This window comes from Cimex lectularius, unplaced genomic scaffold (genome assembly GCF_000648675.2).
Source record: "Cimex lectularius strain Harlan isolate CLEC.00 unplaced genomic scaffold, Clec_2.1 scaffold143, whole genome shotgun sequence".
NCBI lineage: Eukaryota > Metazoa > Arthropoda > Insecta > Hemiptera > Cimicidae > Cimex > Cimex lectularius.
In genome coordinates this window covers 306,957-317,069 of record NW_019392714.1, presented here as the reverse complement: position 1 = coordinate 317,069, position 10,113 = coordinate 306,957, and the positions used below count along the sequence as shown (strand labels likewise).

General features: G+C 34.2%; 1 protein-coding gene across 3 annotated transcripts; it reads left to right on the top strand.

The window, feature by feature from the left end:
* The first annotated feature begins 1,124 nt into the window (after nucleotides 1–1,124).
* LOC106672825 (long-chain-fatty-acid--CoA ligase 4-like) lies at nucleotides 1,125–8,493 on the top strand. 3 transcript variants are annotated; one of them, XM_014404558.2, is made up of 11 exons: nucleotides 1,125–1,231; nucleotides 3,217–3,355; nucleotides 5,400–5,615; nucleotides 5,687–5,864; nucleotides 5,925–6,176; nucleotides 6,243–6,440; nucleotides 6,504–6,780; nucleotides 6,989–7,161; nucleotides 7,229–7,492; nucleotides 7,611–7,883; nucleotides 7,962–8,493. In XM_014404558.2, the coding sequence occupies exons 2-11, from the start codon at nucleotides 3,221–3,223 to the stop codon at nucleotides 8,114–8,116; spliced, it is 2,121 nt and encodes a 706-aa protein (XP_014260044.1). In that variant the 5' UTR covers nucleotides 1,125–1,231; nucleotides 3,217–3,220; the 3' UTR covers nucleotides 8,117–8,493. The 3 variants fall into 3 exon arrangements, with proteins under 3 accessions (XP_014260044.1, XP_014260043.1, XP_014260045.2); XM_014404557.2 differs by lacking the exon at nucleotides 1,125–1,231 and adding an exon at nucleotides 2,763–2,955; XM_014404559.2 differs by lacking the exons at nucleotides 1,125–1,231; nucleotides 3,217–3,355 and adding an exon at nucleotides 5,291–5,332.
* The last annotated feature ends 1,620 nt before the right edge of the window (nucleotides 8,494–10,113 follow it).

Sequence of the window (10,113 nt, the reverse complement as noted above, 5' to 3'; positions counted from 1 at the left end):
TTGTTTCAAAGTAAATGGGTCTATATAGAGCATAATTATACATTTACTCCATACAAAGTTGGTTCCTCAGAAGACCAGATCTTCAGTCAAATCTGATTAACTCAGTTAATTAGTGGTGTTGCTACTGGGATCTTAAATTCACAAAAGGTCCCTTCTCTGACCTTTTGATCTCCACAGCTACACCATCAACAATTGATCAGATCAAAAAGGCAGCACGAATATGGTAGTGCATTCAGAATTTTTTTCTCTTCTGACATCCGAAATTAATGCAAGAAGCTCCACATTTTAAAAATATGCAATTAGCAGAATATAATTAAGTAAACAAAATAATCGATTATAAAAAATATAATTCATTTGCTGTTTCAACAAATTTTCAGTTTGTTTCAGGAGACTGCACTCTGCAATAAATCATTTGGACTTGCGACCAAGGCTGAGAGGTTTGTCAGAAACTAAATTCATGAACAAATTAGGGATACACTTTGCTCTTAAGGCAATTATCCTATACAGTAATTTACATAATATCACAATCAAGAAAACTTCACAAAATCTACTTTTTCAAATGGGACGAAAATTCAAATTAAAAAGATCTCTTTTTATGTAATTTTTTTTTCTTGAATGACAAGCATAAATATATTGTATTTCTAGTATTAATTGCCAAATAATAATATAAATATAAAGTAAATGGTGAAAAACATTGTTGTAAGGATGATTTAATTTAACTTTAATAGATCAAATTCTCATCTATGCTGAGGTCTGCTGTAATTGATTAATTACCAAATTTGGGAATAAAATATACATATATACATAATGTTAATTGCAAAAACTAGCCTCACTCAATGGAAGCAACATCAGGACTGCGAATAAATGCACGTATACTTGTGGTGCCACTAAAAAAAAACATTGGAATTCGTCGGGAGAGACTATAAACCATCAGCCTGAAAATGATACTGGTACTAAGGTAAGAACCACAAAAAAATTATAAATAAATAATGAGCAAAGCTGCACCAAAAAACAGCTGAAATTTATAAAGCAGTGCACTTTAGAATGTATTCTCAGCACCTTGGCCAGTTTGTGCTGCAATCTGGTGGTCCTACCTCCCAAAACCTTGGTATGTGCCATGCGGCAGGGGTCTTGGCCTAGCCAGGGAATCCTTTCACTAGTATGATCTTTGTGTGCAGAGTCGACTATGACATGCTTCATTCATGAACACGACCGCTCAGGATTCGCTTTGGTGAGGCCTTAGGAAGGGCTGGACTAACCAACTTACACCCCCTGTACCCTTCTAGCTGTATTTGTCCGTGGCAATCTGGCATAAGTCCATCCGTCTCTGAACTTATAAGTAAATGGGCTGGTTTTCTTCTAATTTTTACAGACAGTTCAATTCTAGCGATAATGTTGCACCAAGTATAGCAAGGGAGTGGCCTTTGTGGTCGTTATCCCCTCATTGAAGCATATACACATTAGAACTGTATGCAATTTAGCACACTCAAGGGACAATAAGGTCCCAGGTAGGCTAGCCTTCCTTTTATGAACCGACTCTGAGTGCTATTTGGGTTTTACAAGATAGACGTTTTCATGCTCATGTTAGAAAGATATTCCAAGCTTGAGCGTCTCGGAAAAATGGTTGTCTAAGTACAAACACCGTTGGCCTGGATGGTAACGAACCTGACTGGACCATCGCTATCACATCCTCTGATGCTAAGCTCGTATAGAAAAACAGCCTTTTTGCAGAGAAAGGTTACAAAATAATAAAAGTTCGTCATGCTTTGTCTCCAAATAGAGAGTGTGAAGGCATGCCACTGGATATGAGGATGGTTCTCTGACATAGTAGCAGGTTTCTGGGTCTTCTGTTCTGGATTTTAAAGGAAGCAGGTTACTTATTGTATATACTTCATTCCTGTTTTGTGCATTTTGTAGTTCTGGGTTTTGTTTGAGTGTGTGTGCAATAATTATTGGTGAGAATGGTGGGGGTGGATGGTGAAATGTAGTGTCACCATCGCCCCTCCAGAGTGTATGCGCAGGGTTGAAGAATGAATATTTATGAAGGTACTCCATCGACCCCAACTTAGGTTAGCTTATATTCAGTGGAGAAATATCAAGTATCCACCGTCAATCAGAATGAGAGCAATGTGTATTAGTTTAGGCTAGATTATATTTTGCATGCATTTGGGGCTGAAATGACCTATCTGTCAAAAGCCCCTGGAGCATAACTCGGTTAGCCGAGTAGCAAAGACCCCCTCAAACATTTGACTCAAGGGAAGCCTAGTAACCCAGCCACTTAATAGGTAGATAAACTCACGTGAGATGTAGACCCTAGGGTCACCACCTCAGGGAGTGATAAAAAAATATAAATAATAGTCCAATATAAATGTATATAATATAAATAATATAATTTGTAATTAATCTTTTTTTAACTCAACAGTCATGGCTTGTGCAATAAGGTGATTTCATTCATATATAAATATAAATTTTATGGTGTCTTTCCTTCTTGCAAAATGATTCATGAGATTCTTAAAATTTGAACATTTTAATTGTCCAAAAAATTGATCAGTGAAAAATTTGCACGGTTTATCCTTGCCCGCGCCTCCCAAAATTAAACTTGCGTATTTTAAAAAAATGTTTGTTTTTAAAAAGATTTATCTATTCAATTAATTGGAAATAATGGGTCAGAAATGTAATGTTTAAGATAAGTAGAATTTGTGAACATGTAGTCAAGTAGAAGAGGGATGAGATAAGATATACACAAAGGTGGGAGATTGGTCATTTTTACATGAGACTGCCTTAGATCTTTCTTCGCTTCAATCCTAATCAATTTAGGTGCACATCAAGACCTGAACTTGTCGATATCTGTTCAAATTTAATTTAGCCTGAGCAACCTTTGATTAAGCAATTTTTGAATTTTTGGTGTACAATTGATCTCTTTGAAACGCCTTGAACTTGTACTGTTTAAAAAAGGTAAATTAAACATTTCTATGTGAAAATAAATTGATGGGCAATGTAATTTTCTTACTCTTACAGAAAAAAACGCTTATGATTTTGGTCTGTAACTTAATGTATGAAAAATATATCTTTTTTAATTGTGACAATTATTTAAATTAACTGTACGTTTTTTTATCTAAGATCTTGGTTGAGATGAAAAGTATAATTAGTTGAAATAATTAATAGCCAATAATGACTGCTAAATGTATATGGATTAATTTTACAATTATTTTTCAGAAAAATGGAAAGCATGTGGTTGGAAGGTGTACTGGGAGCAATAAAAGCGATCGCATTTGTCTGTGATATCATCACTTATCCAGTGTATCTTATTCTACAACGTCCATGGGAGAAAATACGATTGTCACGAAGGGTGAAGGTACAGTTATAATCAAATATCTATTCAAAACTCCTAACTAATGTAGAATGCTTGTAAAACACATGGCATCCAATGTTTACTAAATTTTGATTTTTTTATTACTATTTTCTTTTTTTTAACATATTTTTTGTTCATTTTTTGTTTTATGATCTAAGATGTTATCAAATTTACTTAAGCACAACAACTAAAGTAAGAAAAAAAATGTTTTGATCCTGTCATTACCTAATCTTCAAACAGAAAATTATGTATACTTTGATTTGACCACCTCATTTTTATTTTACTTTAAAATAAAATAATGCTCAGCTGGTGTTGTTATTGGGTTCATATTGGGTTACTTCACTCCTGAGTTTATTAAATTACGCAAATGCATTTTGGCATTGTACCATCTTCAGTGAGCAACTGTCTGTCAATTTGTTTGAGTAGAGCATGTATGTTCTTCCAATATAACACCTGATCTTTAAATAAGAAGCAACTTTTAGAATAATTACAATTAAAAACAAGTTAATATCAGTTTTAGCTTTTCTTTTTTAGAATGTGTTTTGCAAGGATGTTGAACTCAATTTTTAATTATATAACTCTGTTAACCCTTCCCAAAGCAATCACTCCTTTTGAAGAAAAATGTATCCTTTCCCAGTTGCCAAATTGCTAGTCCCCTGGCTTTGACCTCATCACACCTCGAACCCTCCATGAAATCTCTAAAAACTGCATAATCTTCCACACTGCACACTTCCCTTAGCTCTGGAAATACTCAAGCATCCTTTTCCTGCCCCTACATCTTCCTACTGTCCAATTAGCCAACTTCCTCTTCTCAAAACATATTTGAGAAGATCCTCTTAAAATATGTGATTCCTACACTTAATTCTTTCAACTTTCTCTCAAACCACCAATTTGGTTTTTGCCCTCGACATTGTACAACTCAACAGGTGCTTCAGACCAGATATCCTCATCCTTAGAGTGTAAAGAATATTGTATCGGGACCTTCCTAGACGTTTCACAAGCATTTGACTGCGTATGACTTAAGGGTCTTCTACACAAACTAAAGCACACCCTTTCAAACACCTACCTCACAGGACTATTCTTCCGTGTTTTCCCATTTTCAGACTACTCTGACTACTGTCCAGTAGGGGCAGTGTGCTTGGATCACTCCTGTATCTTCCCTACACCTCAGACATCCCAACTACACTTTTACCATCCTTACACCCTTTGCAGACAACACAGCCATGCATTCCTCTGATCCCGATTCTGCAATCGCCTCAGAAGGGCTCCAGGGACACGTCCAACGATTAGCCGAATGGAGGAAACTTTGGAGGATAAAAATCAATGAAAACAAATGCACCCATGTTACTCTTACCCTCAAAAGCAAAACCCCTCATATAATATTCCTCAACAGCATTCCTATCCCTAAAACTGATTGTGTGATCTTGGTTTCTAACTTGACACACGCTTAACCTGGAACTGACACATACAAATAAAAAGACAGGAACTGAATAGACGCTCTGGACTTTCTATAAACTACTTGGATGAAAATCTAATATGTTGACAAAAAACAAACTGACGCTGTACAAAACATTATTGAAACAATTTGAACATAGAGAGTAGAACTGTGGGGCACCACTAACCTACCGACATCCAACGAATTCAGTCCTTCCCATCCAAAGTCCTCTGAATCATAGTCAATGCTCCCTACTATGTTTCGAATACCATTATCCACAATGATCTCAAAATACCCTTTGGAAATAAATTAATCCCCACCAAATTTTCCACATTCCATGAAAAACTATCCACACGTTAGCCCAATCCACGTCCACCATTATCCATCCCTACAACCAAGTAAGGCACTTGAAGAGGAGATGGGCCTGGGACCTCTTTATGAATTGTTCATAAATAACTACATATAGCTGGGAGATCAAAAATGGTTGCTGGCTCCCCTATATGTATATCTTTGTACAGATGCTAATATTTTTTTTTTTTAAATATGTAACATCTAAAATTATATATAATCTCCATTTCATAATATGTACATTACATTTTTATTGCATTGCAGGCAGAGAGACAAGTTGAAGATGGAAAGACAGTTTTAGTGAAATCACTTACTATGCCAAGAGATATACATTGTAAGCTTCTTACCTTCAAAATTGACACCTTAGAAAAAATGTTAAATTATATCACAAACTTATACGGAAACAAAAATTGCCTGGGAACTCGGGATATTTTGGCCGAAGAAGACGAAATCCAGCCAAATGGCCGAATTTTCAAAAAAGTAAATTGAATTTATTTTATTTTTGCAATTATGATATTTTTATTTATTTCATTTTGAACAATGATTTTTAGTACCTGATGGGTGAATATAAATGGAGGAGTTACAATGATGTAAATCAAGAGGCTTCGTTTTTTGGTCGTGGTCTTAGATCCTTAGGCTTCAAGGCAAAAGAGAATATCGTCATCTTTGCCGAAACCAGAGCTGAATGGACGGTTGCAGCTCATGGTTGTTTCAAACAAAATTTCACAGGTATAAATTGCATGAATTGAGCTAAATCAACAATTTCGACCATTTTTTGATCATTTCCAGTGGTCACTATTTATGCAACACTGGGGGAAGAGGCTATTGCTCATGGTATAAATGAAACTAAAGGGAGACTAGTCATTACGACACACGAATTACTACCAAAATTTAAAACAATACTGAAAAATACTCCTTGTGTAAAGAAAATTATATTTATGGAAGATCAGCTTAAGGTAACTGATAGAACCAACTTCAGCCCAGATGTAGAAATACTTAGCTACAAAGAAGTAATAGCTAAAGGTCAAAATTTTGACTCAGGTAATGGATAATTTTTATTTGCATGTACTTATGTAATTTTTATGTTAACAATATGACTTATTTCAGTTGCTGCGGTACCTACAAAAGATGATATTGCAATTATTATGTATACTAGCGGATCCACCGGTGTACCAAAAGGTGTTTTACTAACTCATTCCAATATGATGGCAACTCTCAGTGCATTTTCTGATGCTGTAATAATTAGTACAAATGATGTTTTCCTTGGTTTCTTACCCCTAGCACATGTTTTTGAACTCTTAACGGGTATGTTCTCAATAAAATTATCATTTTGTTTTATTTTTTATTTATTTTTATTATTTTTTTAAGAATCTGTATGCCTTCTTAATGGTGTTGCAATTGGGTACTCATCTCCACTTACACTTATGGATTTTTCAAATAAAATCAAGCATGGGTCAAAAGGAGATGCACCTGTTCTTAAACCAACATGCCTCACTGCTGTACCTCTTATTTTGGACAGGATATACAAAGGGGTTAATGAAAAAGTTGAAAAGAACACTGCTTTTAAGCGTGCGCTGTTTAGATTTGCTTTTGAGTACAAAAAGAAATGGACTGAATGGGGTTTCTCGTGTCCTCTAATAGACAAGTGAGTAATAATTTCACTGATCATCACTGTAAGGTAAGGCCCTGCATTCGAACCCAACATACTTACAAATGGGCTTTTTGTCAATTTTTTTTCCACAAACACTGGCACCCTGAGAGTTTATACGACCTCTGCTGTTGCGAACCCTCTTAGGAAAAAAAAAAAAATACTGCTTGTTTAAGTCGATGTTGCATTGATGTTTCTTCTACAGATTGGTGTTTGGTCAGACAAGGCAACTCCTAGGTGGAAGGGTCAGACTTATTATTAGCGGTGGAGCTCCTCTCTCTCCAGACACTCATGAACTCATTAAAATTTGTTTGTGTGAAAAAGTCATTCAAGGTTACGGCTTAACAGAAACGTGTTCCTGTGCCACTGTGATGGACGGTAATGTTTAAATAAAATACATTTAAACGTATTACAACTAACTCATTTGTCGTAAACTATGTATTAGACATGGACAGGACAACAGGAAGGGCTGGACATCCTATGTCTTTATGCTCTATCCGCATTGTCAATTGGGATGAGGGGAATTACACTGTCTACGACCGACCATTCCCAAGAGGTGAAATCATAATTGGTGGAAAAAATGTTTCTCCTGGGTACTACAAAAATCCTGAAAAGACACGAGAGGACTTTTTCGAAGAGAATGGTATCATGTGGTTCAGAACAGGAGATATCGGTGAAGTCCATGAAGATGGAGTAATCAAAATTATTGGTAAATATATTTTATCATTACATGTTATACTTATGTGTTTTATCACATGAGTTTGTTAATGTTAGTAGTATTACATTACATATTACAAAAAAAACCTTCATGATGTTTGTTTCTGCAGATCGTAAAAAAGATTTAGTAAAACTGCAAGCTGGTGAATATGTCTCACTAGGAAAGGTAGAATCTGTATTGAAGACTTGTCCAATCGTTGAAAACATATGTGTTTATGGGGATTCGTTAAAGGATTACACAGTAGCACTGGTAGTTCCTTCACAGCAGCATCTCAAGGCTGTTGCTATAAAGCTTGGCATAAAAGAATCTTTTGAAGAACTCTGTGCTAATCCAAGGATAGAAAAAGCTGTCTTAGAAGAATTAGTAGTTCATGGTAAAAAATGTACGTTTCACCATTTAATGGTGTTGTGACGGTTAAACCATTTGTACGTTTCAATTGATTTAACTGATTTTTCTCCAGGTAAACTCGAACGTTATGAAATTCCTGCAGCTGTCAAACTATGTACCGAAGTTTGGTCACCCGATTTGGGTCTGGTTACAGCCGCTTTTAAACTACGTCGCAAAGACATTCAGAAGAGATATCAACATGAAATTAACAGAATGTATGCTTCATGATCTTGGCATTTTTCTAAGTGGTTTCCTCTCTACTGAATCTTCCTGCCAGTCTAATTTTATCTTCTTATCCTCTGCCTACATCACATGAAATACCCACAGTATTTCATCATAAAATGGTATTGATGGGTTTCTTAAACCTTTTTTTTTTGTCTCCTTAGCCACTTTTAGATATACTTAACATAAAGTGGTTTTTATTTATAATGGCATATTTGTATATGTTAAATTAGATTCTGGTTATAAATGTGTATATAATCTGTATAAAAAATAATTACCATAATGCACAGAGTAAATCAGTTTAGAAATGTATATTTTGTGGTTCAAGGGTAAATTTATGGGAATAATTATTGAACTAATAAACAATTGAATTTTTGTTATTATTGTTATGTTATTATAAAGTTTGGGTTCCAACCTACATCACAAATGAATTATTGTGTTTCTTTGATGTCATGTTGTTTACTCAATACAACTGGAACATACAATTCACTTCTTTTTGCAATACTAAAGAATAACTTCTTTACAAGTTTTTTGTGCAAAAAAATCTGACTTTTTAAAATGAATGTTTATTGAAAATATTTTGATGTTTTATGTTACCTGTGATTAACAGTTTATAGTAACATAAAAAAATTATATATAAGATCATACACACGAATATATATATATATATTTTTTTTTTAATGGATACAAAACAAATAGACGTAATGGACAGTTTTTATGGATTTCAGAAACTTAAGAAGGGCTGGGCTCAATGTGACTGCATTTTTTTAAATTAAGATGCAAAAAAAAAAAAATAAATAAAATAAATAAATATACAAAATCATTAGTTTTTGTTTGTTTTTTTCCGATGATCCTGGGATGTCTATCACAATGTGATTTGGTCTGTATAATACATTTAGGTATTTCTTTATCATTGGTGGTCAATTATTTTTTCATTTGTGCCATTTATAAATGTACAATTCGTAAGTTTAGTCATCATCTTGGATTTTGTTGATGTAGTAATTTCATGTCCTTTCTATTTTTTTACAATCAGTTATGGTGTTTGTCAATTCAGTTTTTCATGTTATATGTGGGGTTTAATGATATTTAGTTGAACGTTCATACTTTTTCTCGTTTTGATTTTTCTTTAATCTAGAGACACCAAATGCTGTGACAGACTATGACAGACCAAATCAGCACAAGTAGGTAGACCAGGATGTTCAGAAATGATAAAAAACTACTTCTTCATTACCCTGGCAATCTCATCAAAAAATCTCACAACTTATGAACATTAAATATTTAACAATCAGCCAGTTTTTAGTACAAAATTGTTTCATTGCTGAGTTTTGATAGAAAACATTGGCTTTTTAAAACAAATCATCTGTATACAAATTATTTTAGATTGAATCAACTTGACAGATTTACCGTATTAATGAAAGTTTGTACAGTTTTAGTTATTGTGATATTTCTCAATGCTTGATTATTCTTACATACTCTAAGAGGGGAGCACCGAATCACTAATAAAAAATAAACAACCTTTTAATCAGCTAAACTTCACACATAATTATTTTTCTATAAAGGGGGCCACAGAAATATTCAACATTTTGTTTTGAATAATATATGGGACTTAAAGTGGTACATGGGAGTCTACATAGACCAACAGGACAACAGTTGGTATTTAATCCTTCATAATTCTTACAAACTACTTTTGAAATTAAAGGAAACCATAAATTTTTATTTTAATTATGTCAACAATCGAGGTGAGATGAGGAGGCATCAGTTCACCCAAGATCATTAGATTGGTTTTTCAGAATGGTTTCAACAAACTAAATTGGACTGGGAAAGGAATTAGAAAAAAATGGTCTATGGTTAAATCATCACAACTTCATCAACGATGTAGTGTTAATTGCAAAAAGTAACCATGAGCTAAAACAAATGGCCGAAGACCTAATCAAGAATGAGCCATGGCAGGATTCACTATAAACCTCACAAAGTGCCATCTTATACCAATAAACTGCCAACTG

What these genes read in the sequence shown, in the direction of transcription:
- LOC106672825 (XM_014404558.2), top strand. Translation starts at nt 3,221, where the DNA reads ATGGAAAGCATGTGGTTGGAAGGTGTACTGGGAGCAATAAAAGCGATC. An exon ending in GATTGTCACGAAGGGTGAAG is followed by an intron (nt 3,356 to 5,399) that starts GTACAGTTATAA and finishes ATTGCATTGCAG; the next exon opens with GCAGAGAGACAAGTTGAAGA. An exon ending in AGTAGTTCATGGTAAAAAAT is followed by an intron (nt 7,884 to 7,961) that starts GTACGTTTCACC and finishes ATTTTTCTCCAG; the next exon opens with GTAAACTCGAACGTTATGAA.